General features: G+C 33.9%; 1 protein-coding gene across 1 annotated transcript in view; it reads left to right on the forward strand.

Moving 5' to 3' along the window:
* Positions 1 to 11452, forward strand: part of LOC100254494 (uncharacterized) — a 30072-nt gene extending 18620 nt beyond the window's left edge. The window contains exons 6-12 of the mRNA XM_019225465.2: positions 4911 to 5540; positions 5846 to 6000; positions 9653 to 9837; positions 9942 to 10075; positions 10201 to 10556; positions 10645 to 10748; positions 11101 to 11452. Of these exons, the coding sequence (XP_019081010.1) occupies positions 4911 to 5540; positions 5846 to 6000; positions 9653 to 9837; positions 9942 to 10075; positions 10201 to 10556; positions 10645 to 10748; positions 11101 to 11171 (1635 nt within the window). The 3' untranslated portion in view covers positions 11172 to 11452. The remainder of the gene's footprint in view (positions 1 to 4910; positions 5541 to 5845; positions 6001 to 9652; positions 9838 to 9941; positions 10076 to 10200; positions 10557 to 10644; positions 10749 to 11100) is intronic.
* The last annotated feature ends 4675 nt before the right edge of the window (positions 11453 to 16127 follow it).

Raw genomic sequence — 16127 nt, forward strand, 5'->3', positions numbered from 1 at the left:
CAGAGACGAAAAATGGTCATCTTTTAGCAACCACGAGAGCCTTTCTTTTTTAAAAAAATGTTCCTAAAAATTATTGGGGAGAGGCTGCTTTAAATGTTGCCCATATTATAAACAGATTGCCTTCTCGAGTGCTTGACTTTAAAAGTCCCATGCAAGTCTTGTCTACATTCTTTCCAGATTTCAACACTTAAAATAATCTTGTCCCTAGAATCTTTGGTTGTGTTGCCTTTGGCCACATTCATTCTCAAAATAGGGGTAAATTAGACCTAAGAGCTCTTAGGTGTGTCTTTGTGGGGTATTCTTCTACTAAAAAAGTGTACAAGTGTTATCATCCTTCCACAGGAAAATTCTATATCTGTAGATGCCACTTTTGCTGAGAAAGATAACTATTCTTTGAGCCTTATTTTCAGGGGCAAAAATCATTTGGGGAGGATTAGGACAGGGACTCATTCTTACTCGATCTCATTATGTGTGCTAGACATCATTCTTCGCTTGTTTGTGAGTCAAGTATTGTGACAAATCTGCCCCCGAGTCAAGTTCTGGTTTGTGAGTCAAGGACCTTGACAAATCTGCCCTTGAGTCAAATTTTGGTCACCGAACTGGTTTTTCTGAACCTCCTGGCCTTGTTCTAAATGAGTCTGAACCGTGTACACCTCCTAATTTAAGAGTAATGGCAAAGGAAAAACTAGTTCAAGGTTCTACTCGTCCACTTCAGGTTTACTCAAGAAGGAAAGTTCCCATCTTTCAACCTATTTGCGTTCAAGAGTTTGAACCGGTTTCTGTTAATGAAGTGCCGTTTCTCCCCTTGCTGTTTCTAACTCTGAATTACCACACAAAGGCGTACCTGACACAAATGACCATGATTTAGTCATAGCTTTCCAAAAAGGAACTAGGACACACACCCAACACCCCATATCCCTATTTATGTCCTATAGTAAAGTGTCTACTGCCCATAAAGCCTTCCTCACTCACCTGAACACAATGTCTATTACCAAATCATTATCTAAGGCACTTGGTCATGAGAAATGGAGGGAAGCTATGAGAGTTGACATGGATGCTCTTGAGAAGAATGCAACATGGGATATGGTGGAATTGCCAAGAGGCAAGACTCCAGTGGGTTGTAGATGGGTCTACACAGTCAAATACAAGGAGGATGAATCACTTGAAAGGTACAAGGCGAGATTAGTAGCAAAGGTTTGTACTTAGATTTATAGGCTTGAGTCGCTTGACTACCTTTAGACATTTGCTCCTGTTATGAAAATGAATACAGTCCGGATGTTGTTGTCATTGGTGGTTAATCTTGATTGGAGTTTACAATAATTTGATGTTAAAAATGCCTTCTTGCACGGTGATCTTGAAGAGGAGATATATATGAAATTCCTCCTGGTTTCGACTTACAACTGGGAAATGGAAAAGCGTGTAAATTGAAGAAGACTTTATATGGTTTGAAACAGTGACCACGGTTACCAAGGTTATGCTCTCTATGGGATACAAGCAAAGCCAAGGTGACCATACCTTAGTTATCAAACACTTGGGTTCAAGGAAAGTGACAACATTGCTTGTGTATGTGGACAACATAATTGTGACTGGAAACAATATAGAAGGGAGAGAAGCCTTGAAGAAGTGCCTTGTGAAAGAATTTGAAATTAAGGATCCTGGCAGATTGAAGTATTTCCTCGGCATTGAATTTTTATCTTTCAACAAAAATATGTGTTGGACTTGTTAAAGGAGATGGGCAAACTGGGATGCAAGCTAGTTGAGACACTGATAGAGCAGAATCATAGACTTGAAGAGGCATTGGAAGACACACCAATAGACAGAGGTACTTATAAGAGGCTTGTAGGAAGGCTCATTTACTTGCTCCACACTAGACTTGACATAGCCTATGTGCTTACCATGGTGAGCCATTTTATGCATGATCCTAAGGAAATTCATCTCTAGGTCGTGTACTGGTTCCTACAGTAGTTGAAAGGAACTCCAAGAAAGGGAATTTTATTTGAGAAGGGAGAGAAGTTGGCCCTTGAAGCTTATACCGGCGCAGACCATGTCAGGTTTGTGGTGGATAGGAGATCAACATTAGGCTATTGCATGTACTTCGGTGGTAATCTAGTGACATGGAGAAGTAAAAAACAAAATGTTGTGGCTAGATCAAGTGTGGAAGTTGAGTTTATGTCCATGGCGCTTGGAATTTGTGAATTATTGTGGCTGAGACAATTGTAGAAGACTTGAAGATCACGTGAGAGACACCTATGAGGCTTTATTGCGATAACAAGTCTGCTATCAATATTTCACATAACTTCATACATCATGATTGTACCAAACACATTGAGATTGATAGACACTTCATAAAAGAAAAGTTGGACAGTGGACTATTTGCACTTCATTTGTGCCTACTGGAGGATAGTCGGCTGATGTTCTAACAAAGGGACTGTCTACTACAACATTTAAGACGATAGTTGGCAAGTTGGGAATGGAAAACATCCATTTGTCAGCTTGAGGGAAGTGTTGGAAAACACCCTTATTTTTTATAAGGGAACAGTGTATATTGGGTTAGAAGTATATTTAGGAGATTTGGGTAGCTTGTATTTTTCTGATCTATGGGAATTTGATTTAGGGTGGTTACCTCCTTTTTTGGCTTCCTTATTTTATAATTAGCCATTTATATTTTTTAGCATTGTACTCTTGTTACATTTGGAATTAATAATGTATTAGAAAAAGGGCTCTCCTAGTTGATAGGGAACCATGTGAGCCAACTTGATCTTGGCATTTCAGTTGGCATGTGATATCATAGGTTCTATATTGGGTTGGCAATTTTGGCTTGGGCTTGGCTTGCTAGACTAAATTGAGGGTTCTTAAGGAGACTGGTTAGCATTGGTTTAGTTATTAGTTCCTTAAAATTTCATGTAACCATGCATATGTGCAATGCAATTTTCATGAAAGCAATATGCATTCCTATTTGTTTGCCTATTTTTTTTATTACACTAAATGGAGCCTAATTGTTTTTCCTTCTTTGAATGTTTAGAGGTCCATGAAGAATACCTTATAGAAGTGGAATTTCTAAATAGAAATTCAGAATCTTGATGCTGCATATGTGGAATTTGAAAAAAAATAAAATCATGAACTTGAAACAGATGGGATTTGAAAACCTGTGACTAAAATCTGTAGAATATTCATTTTATTGTTTGAATGAATATTTTGAGGTTTTTTTTTTTTTTTTTTGATAAGTAAAAGCAATTGTATTAGAAAGCCTGAAGTACACCTGATAGTATACACGGAGTATACAAGGCAACTAGGCCAAAGGGAGAGAAAAAACAAAAAAACCCTTACTTACAACCCAACCAATCAATGAAATCGAAAATGGACCATGAAGCACAAATTACATGCACCCTGACCCAATCTGAGAACATGTACAAAAAAGACCGTAAAATAGGTTGATCCGGTAATTCAGAATCTTCAAAGATTCTTCTTTGAGTTTTAATTGATTGGTGTGGTGTGAAAGTGATGACCGGACAATATTAGAAGCAAAACTGCAACCTCAGGGTTGGAGCTGGTGGTAGTATCAATACTAGTAGAGGCAATGGTGGTGGAATGTTTAGTTGCTGCGGGGAAGTGTGGTTGCCATAGCGGGGGTGGGATGTAGGTGGTGGTGGTCGGATGGCTATGTTGGAATAGAGTTCTTGAAATGTAACCAATCTGAAGAAAGGATTTAACCTTTTCACAGCCTCGTTCGGCTAGCCAGATGGATGTCCATAGTGGGGGTGGGATGTAGGTGGTGGTGGTCGGAAGGCTATGCTTGAATAGAGTTCTTGAAATGTAACCAATCTGAAGAAAGAATTTAACCTTTTCAAATCCTCTCTAGATTTTGGAAATTTCCTCTCCTGATGTTCCAAACAATACCATTTGCTTCGAGAGGATTTGAAATCCTTTTGGGAAGTCAAATACTATGTGAAATCTTTTATTCAAATGCACTGTAATGATATATTGACACATCATACTTATCAAAAAAAATATATTGACACATCATGCTTGCTATATTTCATACTTAAAGAGTGGAAGTTCTACATACTCGTGTAACTATTTGCAACATTGAAAAGCTTCATAGTTGATGAAATTATAAATTTTTGTCTGCAATGTTGATCAATTTAATGAAGTATGATATTTTGAGGTTGTCTTATCTAAACCTTTCAAGGCTATATACATCAAGAACTAAATATTTGATCCTAAATTATTAGAAACCTAGTTGGGATATCTACATATCTGTAGAACCTATTAAAGGAAAAATATATTTAACGCATCTGTAGAATAAGAAGCTCACTAAAGTTCAGGATATCATTTATGGATTGCTTGTGAGATAATCTAAGCCACATTCCCCACATCCCAAGTCAAGATACCCAGATAAAATTACTTTCCGCTTATTGCAAATGAATCTATTCAATGTTACCAGAGACAATAGTGACCAAGAACTGGAGTAGGATCTCCTGGTCTCTTGTGCTGCCAACAAAACTCATCAAGTCTATAATAATGCATGATGAAAGTTCAATCATCAAAATACGATGCTTTCATTTATGAATATTACTAAAACCATTTGATATAGTCATTTAGAACTCTGACATGACAGTTTGGTTATGAAGCCAATGGATGGCAGTAGTGGAAGAATATGGACAACACTTTTGGTAGAAAGAAGAAAACTATGATATTAGGGTTTGGATATGAGTACGATCCCCTTATTTTCTGTTGTTTATTATGCATTTTAACTCTTAAAAACTTTTTAGTCCTGGTTGCTACATTCAATACATCTTATGCTGCCTAATAAAAAAAAGGGTATTTACATATATGGCTGAGTAAATCAGTTCTTCCTACTGCTACCTAATGCTGATTCTCATTCCATTTTCTTGTTTGGAAGGATGCAGGTACTTTTACAAGTGAATGTTGCTGTTGATTTTTTGAAAGATCCTGTCCTTGAGATTCTTCAATTTGAGAAATTTAATAATAGAAAATTTTCTTCTGAGAACCAAGACAGCTTAGTCCATGCAAACCAGGATCCATGTGGAGACCTATTAAAATGGTTGCTTCCTTTGGATAATACTCTTCCCCCTCCCACCTGTGCATTATCTCCTCCTTTGAGTTCCGGTTCTGGCATTGGTAACACATCTCAAAGATCCACTCCTGCATCATCTGGCTCTCAACTCTTCTCTTTTGGCCACTTTAGAAGTTACTCCATGTCAGCACTTCCTCAAAATACTACATCAGCACCTCCACCCATTGCAAATCCAAGCACTAAACCAAACTTTGAACTTGAGGATTGGGATCGGTTCTCACCTCAGAAGTTTGTGAAGAGCGAAAAAACTGGAAGTGAAGAGCTTCTTTCTTTTCGAGGTGTATCACTGGAGCCAGAAAGGTTTTCTGTTTGTTGTGGGTTGGAAGGCATCTATATACCGGGAAGAAGGTGGAGGAGGAAACTTGAAATTATTCAACCTGTAGAGATCCATTCTTTTGCTGCAGACTGCAACACAGATGACCTTCTATGTGTTCAGATAAAGGTGTGAGTCATAAATTTTACTGAATTGTATTTATGTCATCCTTTTTCTTTTCTTTTTTCTGTTTGGAGGACAATGGCAAAAGATTATTCATGTAGCCAAGCCAATTAGTTGGGTCAATGCTTTGTTAAGTTAAACTTTTGTTTTGTTTGTTTGTTTGTTTTTTTTTTTTTTTTTTTTTTTTTTTTTGTGGAATTTCTTGATGAAATAGTTAATCTGGATATGTAGAAATCACATAGCTATCAGGTTTATTTGTGCAAATGATATTATTAAGTTGTAATTTTTATTTTATTTTATTCTTTTTGCAGAATGTTTCTCCAGCACATATTCCTGATATTGTGGTATACTTAGATGCCATAACAGTTGTTTTTGAGGAGGCTTCAGTAGGTGGATCACCTCGTTCATTACCGATGGCATGTATAGAAGCTGGAAATGACCACTGTTTGCCAAATCTAGCCCTCAGGTCTTTGTCCACCCTAATTATCTTAATTTTTGTTATTCAGTAGTTAAATGCTGACTGGCAATTTTAATATTGATAATTGTCATTATTTCTATGAAAAGCAATGACTGGAAAGGAAAAGCCAAGGTTTGAAAGAGGTTTCTCTACCTTTTTTTCCTCTCATCCAAGGGGTGCATTAGAAGTATTACATTTTATTTTGTAGGCATATCTTAGTTGTTGAATTAAGGCTATGCTGAAAACTAGTTCCTGCACAATTCATGTTTACTTGGGGGCAATTCTTAGTTAAATGCATGAGATTATGACCCAATTTACTCTTCAATGTTTCATGTAATGTAGTGAAGCTTTACTGTGCAATACAAATCAATATCAGTTTCCATATTTATACATGCAATAGTCCCACTTAGCAATGGACTAAACTTTGTTCTTGATCCATGGGTGGGCACTTTGACAGTGGATTTACTGCCAGTCTCAGGTTAATATTTTTAGATTGAGTCCTGTAAAAAAGTCACTTTTAGTCTGTGGGCTTAATATATATTAAACATGGTTTTCATCTTTATAACCTCTATAGACAACAAGAAGTAGAGATTTGTCAGTGTTAGCTCCATGTAAAGCATAGATATTAGACAGAGAAAAGGAAAGATACGTCCCTATACTGTTTCATTATCTTCCCATGAAATTTTATTCTTTCATATTTTTTTATCAAAACTAGAAACAGTAGTGAAGTAAAAATTTTCTTCCTTTCTTTTTTCTTTCCTATCGACCTATTTCTTTCCAGCCAAACTGATCCTGAGATCCAAAGACTCCCCATAAGTGTAGCTTTTGCATGTCTAGTGGCTCACAAGAAAGTGAATGCCAATGATAAGCTTCAAACCTAGAGATGTTTTGGAGCTGTCAGTCCTTGTATATGTGTTCTATGCAAGAGCATAGGGTGACTATTAATTATTTGCTTTTCCAAAGTCCTCTTGGTTGTGATCTTTGACATTTCCTCTTCACTATGACAGGCATCTAGTGGTTGGCATTGGAAGAGATGCTGGTTATAATTGTTTTAGTTTTCAATGTTTCAACATGAGTGCTATAAGTTAAGTTTTATGGTGCCCTGCACTGCTAATCATTCTTTAGATAATGAGAAAAATTAGACCCTATTTGTATTGATTTTTGAGAAACCAAAAGCTCTTTTAAAGCTCAATAAGAGCATCTATGCTTATTTGGTTAATTTTGTCCAAAGAGCTTATGACTTGAAGAAGAGCTTAATATAAAAGTCAGGAAAATGTTGCTTCTTGTAGAAGCTCTAGTTTGGTTTATGCAAGAAGTTTTCATGTTTAATAAAAAATTTATAATACCAATATTGTCCTTTAAAAATTTTGACTTTGGCTGGAGCTTCCAACCAAATCCAAAAATAGGAAGCTATTCTAAACAGATTAGTATCTTTGGCGAAAGACTAAGTTTTGTGTTGGAATAGTTGACTTATTATTCTTTCTATAAAGAGGTTTAATAGGTATGATCGTAATCTAGATCTTATATTTTAGCTCTTAATTTACAGGAGTTAGCATGTTTCCTAGCTTAGCCTAACGGAGGTCAACTCTTGTATTTTTATATAGCTATGTAAATATTTTAGATCAACAAGAATCAATTTTTCATTCTTCACAAACTTACATTTTGATATGCCAACAACATGCTAACACAAGGCGTAGTGCTTCTCAATTCACACTGGTGTGTGGTAATCACCCAACAACACATGGCAACTGAAAACTAACTAGGAGCTTGTTCCAGATGTCATATTTGAACTACCCTTGACATGTTCCAGATGCTTATTGTTGGTTGGCTTGATCATCTGTAGTTTAAAGGAACCTTGTGGGGATATTCTCTCTTTATTTTCTGTATAAATAGGTCTCCCTTTAAAGAGGAAAGAGTTTTTGGTAAAACAGGTTTGAGAGCTTTAGAAAATTTCCTTTGAGAGACTTGAAAAACATTATAGCACAAGTCAGGGATACTAGGATATAGAATTTCCTTGAAGAGCTTCACAAGGATCATTTGAGGGAACTCATAAAATAGCCACAAGGATATCCTCAGTTAATAAACTTGAAAGACATTCTAGCACTAGTCAACCTATTCTCAGTCAGCACTTTGAATGGTGGTTCTTAACTATCCTCAAGCCTCAAATCCAGATAGGTAGAGACTTGAGAGAGAGTCCAAAGCTCTCCTCATAATCCTTAATCCTTCCTTGATTTATGCTCCCCTTAATTGCTTTGTTATCTCCTTAAGCTTAGCATCCTCATCCATCCTCACTACTGAAGGGCTGTTTCAATATTGCAAAGCCAAGTCATCAACTAAACAAAGCACCTCAATGTTGACTGTGAAAGCCTCCCCAGTCCCCAATAAAAGAACCAAAAACACAAAATTCTCCTATGACCAAGCAATTTGCTGGCACTTCCTGTTAGTTTGTTTTGTTGACCAAGAGCTGGTTGCCAGGCTTTTCTATGATGCTTCTCTCAGGATATGATTTTTATTTATTTTCTAGTGTATGACACATCTGGGTTTCTGTTGTTCTTGTGGAGAGGATCAGGCCCTTCTTTGTTTATACTTCTTTTTTCTTTTGATAATTTAAAGTTTACTATGAAATCACTCCAAGCTTGTATTGTGTACTAGTGGAAGGAAAGTATGAGGACTATTATCCATATTCAAGATGGTTTGTTGGTCATGCGTTACAGTACACTTAGAAAAGGGGAAACCAAATTCTTTTAATGAGTAAATTAGCAATGTTGGCTAACTTAGTTTTAAATTATGTCTATATACTTTTATTTTTGAGTTCTGATTGAAAAATATATTTTCACTTTTGAGTTGCTATAATATATGCATGCACTTATGTGTGTGACTTTGGTGGCTTTTTGCCTCTGAGAGCATTGTATGAATCTCCTATCCCTTCTCTCTAGTCATTTGTGCTTAACTTTGCATTTATTTAGTTTATACTGAAAGAAATTGTGTACTTAAGCTATATAAGCTATATTCTGGCTGGGAACTTTGTGGCAAAATTGATAAAACATGGTTGCCAAAGTGCTCAGTTCCCTCAAGCTGTTGGTGCGTACAGGCCTGAGAACATAGCAGTTTGTAATATAGCTACATCAAATTCTGTGCTTTTTTTCTTTGCTTTATTTTACCTTCTCCTAGTAGTGTGGAAGCCATTACCATCATGTTAATTTCCATGTTTCCAGTATGATGTTTAAAATTCTGCTCAATTTACTCAACTTTCATATACTTGTCCCTTCAAGGTCATTTTTTAACCTATTTCCCTCTCTCTAGTCATATGAACAAGAATTATCATTCTTTGTTGGATGTATGAAGTCTCTGTTAATTTCTCTGTAGAAGAATAAGTTTATGTGGTACAGCATGTTGATGTTGACGTAATTGTAACTCAAGAGTGGAACTGATTGAATGCCTCTAGATTCTTGCCCCATATTAAGAGGTTTTTTTGTTTCTCATTTATTCAATACTTTCAATGAGCTTTCAAGGCTCTGCAAATGTAGCTTTGGATTTATGGATGACATGAATGCTTTTCTTGAACTTTTTCATAAAATCGAGGGCTTCAGAACTAGGTAAAAAAGGGATTTAGTAGATTTTTCTTGTTTCCCTGGGCTTATTTTGAATACTCTAATGGCAGGAGAGGTGAAGAACACTCTTTTATTCTCAAACCAGCAACTTCAACATGGAAGCTTCTTATGGCTCCGGGCCAGAGTTCTCAATCAGCACATTTACCTGCTGGAAATGCAGCCATTGAAGGGAAAAGGAGCACACTAACTTCTGATCAGTATGCCGTTTTGGTCTCATGTCGGTGCAACTACACTGGTATATATACTTGCTCTTAGTTAGCTGTATTATCTCAATACCTTCAGGAGTTTGTGGTTTATGCTTGCCACATTTTTATCCTAAGATTTATGTATCAAATGTAGAATCGAGATTATTTTTCAAGCAGCCAACAAGCTGGCGACCACGCATCTCAAGGGATCTTATGATTTCTGTTGCATCTGAAATGTCAAGACAACCTCTTGGATCCAATGGAAGAGTCTCTGAATTTCCTGTTCAGGTTTTTGTTTTTATCTATGTTTATATATCTGTGTGTGTGTGTGAGAGAGAGAGAATCTGATTAGCTAGTTGTTTTCTACTTCTGATAAAATAATAAATTTTTATCTAACTAGTTCAAATCATCAGGTGTTAACACTTCAGGCTTCAAATTTAACACCCGAGGATCTAACCTTAACAGTTCTTGCTCCAGCATCATTTACTTCACCTCCTTCATTGATGACCTTGAATTCTGCACCATCTTCTCCAATGAGCCCATGTCTTGGGTTTTCTGAGTTTTGTGGAAAAATAGGTGGTGAGAGACAAGCTACTGCACTGCCAAGGCTGAGTTCGGCACCTGTGCCATTGGAGAATCAGAAAGCGAATGGTGATACTGGAGCTCTTTCTGTTTCTTCTAATGAGAAAGCTGTTCCTATATCCGATGTCATTCCAAATACTGGTTTGGGTTGTACGCATCTATGGCTGCAGAGTAGAGTTCCATTAGGGTAATAACACTATTCACCACTCTCCTTTTGTTCCTCTTCAATTTGAAAATTTAGGCACAGAGACTATAACCCATTATGGTCAAATCAGATCTGTTCCTTCTCAATCTACTGCTACCATCAAACTCGAGCTGCTTCCATTAACGGATGGCATAATCACACTTGATACTTTGCAGATTGATGTTAAGGAGAAAGGTATTCTTCTGCTCATTGCCTTATTTGATTTCTTATCACCCATATGGTTTAAGTACTTTCAAATTGACTATTATTCATGCCCTAGACTATAATTTGTTGATTGGTTGAAAGTTCCAAGTTTTTACAATTTGCACCAACCAGTGATTCCTTGCTTAGGAAATTCTATGCTTCTTATCTAGGAAGCTTCTGGAATGTTTAGAATTGTGTTAAATATGATGAATGTCTTCCTCAAAAGTGCTTACGCTTAAATCTCTTAAAATGTCTTTGTTACATTGACTTCATAGCTTGGGGAAGGGGTGAGGTTCATAGAAAAGCCAAAATTTCTTATTGAAAATATTTTTGGCATTAACAGGTCATACTTATATCCCTGAGCACTCTCTGAAGATCAATGCAACTTCCAGCATTTCGACTGGGATTGTTTAGAATGGATTGGTTCCAATTCATGTTTCTTACCAAACTTTCTCTTCAAATTGGGAAACATTCCAACCGTTGACTCATCCTGTTGCAAGCACCGGCTGTTCCATCGCTCCGTTCAGGTGAGTAGCACCACCAAGGTATTTGTTCTTTCTTCAATGGTGTGGGAATTTTCATGTCATTTTGTTTATAAAATACAGTCTTAGGTTTCATACTGTAAACCAATATTTGAAAATATCATTTGTTATAGAACCTTCAATGGAATGAATGAAAATTTATACTTATCTCTAGATGAATTGGAATCCCAACTCAACTTGGGTTGGATTTGCATTGAGTTTTCATTGAAGTTGTATGTCACACACCAACAACCTTAAGTGGTTTGAGTTGTCTAAATGCGAGTTGTTTAAGCCCATGAAAGGACTATGCTATCATTTTAATTATTTAATATTTTATGTTTTCTGGTGTTGTTTTCAAAATTCAATGTAATATTTGACATTTTAACAAAGGAGACTTCCATCACATCTATCTATTACATAATAAAAAAGGAGCAAATAATGGTGCATTATTTTTAAAATACTTAAATATTAACTAGAAGTTGGAAAAATTTTGGGATTAGAATGGCTTGTTGAAGTTATTGTATTTTTCATTTCCTTCCTTTCCACTTCAGAAAATGACTGGTGTCAGAGATTGTTGATTAATATGTAATTTTTTTTTAACCCTTTTAAATATTACATTTTTAATGTGTTTGAATACAGACTTACCAACATTGTCAAGCACTTAATGGTTAGGGCAAGATTATTAGTGATTTGACCATGTGTATATAGAACTTGTAATGCTAGATAACAACTCTGAATTGATGAGTCTCTTTTTGATTTGTTTAATAATTTTTTAATACAAATAATGGAATTTAAAATAATTAAATTAATTAAAACTTAAAAGAAGAGAAAATGCAAACAAATGATTTTAATCCATGGCGACTCTCAACAACTTCTTCGGAAGCTTTGAGATTTTTCATTAATTCAACAACTTTTGTGTTTTTCTTTATATTAAGACCATGTTTGGTTGATCGGATATAGCAAGAAATAGAATAAAAAAGATGATATTATATTTTATCCCATATTTGGTTGGTGATGAGATATAATAGGTTATTTCATTACTTATCATATTTTATACTTAATCATGGTTTAAAATAAATGGTAAGATATATTATCTTATCCCGGTGATGAGATAGAATAAGTTATTTCATCATTTATTATATTTTATGTTCAATCAAGTATGAGATAAAATAAATTGTAAGACATATTATCCATTTTTATTTATTTATCCTTTTTACATGAATATGCTAATTCCTTATTAAAATATGGGATATGTATGTCCCATGTTTCATCAATTTATTTTTTTTGTTAATTTTTTAGATGTTCATTTTACAAAATAAAATAAAATAAATTTATGATTAAAAAAGAAAAACTAAAAAAATATTTATGAACTAAGATTAATATATGATATATATATATATATATATATATATATTAAATGGTATAATATAAAAAATCTTTGTTTGTGAAGTTAAATATTTTAATCATGAATAATGTTAACTTAGCTAGCTAAACTAAGTATGCACACAACTTGGAAGCTATAAGGTACAAGTAGGCAACACTTAAAGAATGAAAGTTTTATTGCTCTCAAAGGATGTTTTACAAAGCTTTGGAAGCTTAGGGCCTGTTTGGTTGCTGTTTTTGAAAACTATTCTGGAAAACAATTTTTGAGAACAGTTTTTAAGAACAGTTTTTGGTGTTTTTTTAAAAAAAATTGTGTTTGGGAACTGAATTTTGAAAAACAGTTTTTGTTCTCAAAAACAAAAAAACATGTTTGGTTGAGTTAATAAAAAAAAAATTAGAGCAAATAAAACAAAAAACATGTTTGAAAGATTTTTTTTTTCTTTTCTAATTAATAAAATATTTTTTTCAAGTAATTTTATATTATAAATTTATAAATAATTTTTAGATATATAGTTCATTTAAATTAAAAAAATTATTTATTTTATTAATTTAAAAATAAAAATATTTTTTATATTTTTTTAAAATAAATCAAACATAATAAAATTATTTTTATTAATATTTTTTTATTTAATCTTTAACTTTATTAAAAATTATAGCATATTTTATTAAGTTGAGATAAAATTGTTCTCATGATGTTAATTTTTTTTTATCTCTACTAAATCTAAAATTCAAAATGCCACCCACTTCTCCACCCACTTCTCTCATCGGGCATCAAAAAGCCCTTTTCTAAGTTGCCCTCCAGCCGAGAGAATCCGTAAAAGGCCCTATTTTCCTCTGCCACTCTCAATCCTCACAGGTACTAATCTAATCATGTTATTATTATTATTATTTTTTTTGCAACCCCCGTTTGATTCCCAAGAAAATCCATCCCCCATTCGATTTCCGGGAAAATTCATCCTCGTTTGATTTTCGAGAAAATCCAAGCAAAAACCCTGCAACCCCTGTTTGATTCCCAAGAAAATCCATCCCCCATTCGATTTCCGGGAAAATTCATCCTCGTTTGATTTCCGAGAAAATCCAAGCAAAAACCCTGCAACCCCCGTTTGATTCCCAAGAAAACCCATCCCCCATTCGATTTCCGGGAAAATTCATCCTCGTTTGATTTCCGAGAAAATCCAAGCAAAAACCCCAAGGAAAACCAAAAAAATGGATTTTCTTTTGCTCCCTGCGTTTTCTGGATCCGTTTTAGGGGTCTCTTTGCTATTGTGCGATTGGATTTAAATTTCACGAACCTTGAATCAAAACTGAGAAACGGGAAAAATCAAGAAGAGGCGAGCCACTGTGCTGGAGAAGAGATGAAAACGGGAAGAAAAAAAAAACACGGAAACAGATTGTTTTTTTTGTTTAATTTTGTTCTGTGAACAGTAAAAAAAATGGGGAAAACAAGATTTTGTTGTTCTCTAAACAGTGTCATTTTGAGAACACGGGAAACAACAAAAACAAAAATCACTCTCTCAACCAAACGAGTTTTTGGTGTTTTTTGTTTTCAAGAACAGAAAACAGTTCTTGAAAACACTAAACAAACAGGCCCTTACTTGCTTTGTACTTTAGCCAAATGAGATCCTCATCTATTTATGGGCACCTTATGAACTCTCTAGAACCTTGGATAGTTCCTTACAAATTAAGAACTCTTTAGAAGTTCCTACACAAATCTATGTACAAGGTTATATGCAAGCATTTACAAGAGACCTTTGGAACTCAGTATTCAATTTTTTAAATAGAAAATATTGGAATATGATATAATTTTTATTTTAAACATTGAAAATAATATATATTTCATATTTTTTTTATTCATTTAACAAATTAAATATAAACATAATATAATATAATATATTTCAGTAGATATACTGTTTTAAAATATCATGTTCATGAGACATATATTTAAGAATATCATATTTCATTAGAAATCATATTTTAGGATATGTGTTTTTTGTCCGATGGGATATGATAGGTAAGGATATACATATCATATCATATCTCGTCAACCAAAAGTAACCTAAATTTATTAGGCCCAATATTAGTTTTGTAGCTAATTCTGCTAGTGTAATGGACATTTAAGTAAGACTTATTACTTATCAGGATTCTCACAAGCTTACATGGAGAAAAAAATGAAAGAAAATATTTACAAACTCAACATTGAAGGTCCTTTAAAGTACTTTTAGGGGATTCAAATAGACTTTTAATGAAATATAATTAGCTTGTAGGTATTAGGTGAAGGGTAAATGACCTTTAAAGTCATGCATTTATACCTTTTGCAATCAAATTTGTTGATAGATATAACTTGTACCAATAGCTATTGATCATTAATAACCTTTTTAAGTGTGCATTTTCTACTCTTTGAGGGTCAAACTCACCATTCAAGACAACTTCCTCTTGCAGTAAAATCTTAATAAATAAATGTTCCAAAAATTAATAACCTTTTTTTTATGATTTTTTAATGTTAGCCAAAACAGTGGACGTGATCAAGTTATACATTTTGTTCTTTTATGCCTTGGGCGTCTAATGCTCTTTTTGATAATCTTAATCATTCTAAAAACTCTCCATGATATATAACCACCTTTCAATAATTTTAACATTTTTTTTCTTTTATAATGATTTCCAATAATATATTTTCATATAAAATTTAGCACTAAAAGCATTTTGTAAGAGCGTGTTTAACAGTATTTATACTTAAAGTGTATTTATGTAGAAGTGTTTTAAAGAGAATTACAAATCAAGTGTTTCTCCAAAAATGGCATAAGCGATTTTTCAAAATTTTACGGCTAAACATGCTTATATTTTTCTTTTATTTTTTAAAATTAGTGGAAACAATTGATGAAAATAATTTTTACTTATTTTCTAAAAATTATTTTTTATTTCATTTTATAATAGAAAACTGTTTTTAAATCACACGGGTCATCTAGTCAAAATCGCCACTCTCAACAACTTCTTCACAAGCTTTGAAAATTTTCAATAATTCATGAACTTTTGTGTTTTTCTTTATATTAAGGTTATATTTGATTGGTTAGAAATAATATGAGATAAGATAAGAGAGATGATATTATATATCTTATCCCATGTTTGGTTGATGATGAGATAAGATAAGTTATTACATTACCTATCATATATTCAACCAACTATAAGATAGGATAAGTGGTGATATATATATATATATCCCTTCTATATGGGACATGTTTGTTGGGATTGAACTCCAAAAAGCAAAACATGATATAATAAAGTTAGACTCAACTATCTCCTTATTATCCCTTTGGTATATTGACATTGGTTTGAGCATTCAACTCATGTCTCTTACATTATACATGACTTATGTGCATTAGGAGTTATATAAAAAATATAAGTCATGGGTTCTTTGTGAATAGATAAGTTGTCCACAGTTGGTTCATAAATTTGGACAATTTAGTAGAGA

This window comes from Vitis vinifera, chromosome 2 (genome assembly GCF_030704535.1).
Source record: "Vitis vinifera cultivar Pinot Noir 40024 chromosome 2, ASM3070453v1".
NCBI lineage: Eukaryota > Viridiplantae > Streptophyta > Magnoliopsida > Vitales > Vitaceae > Vitis > Vitis vinifera.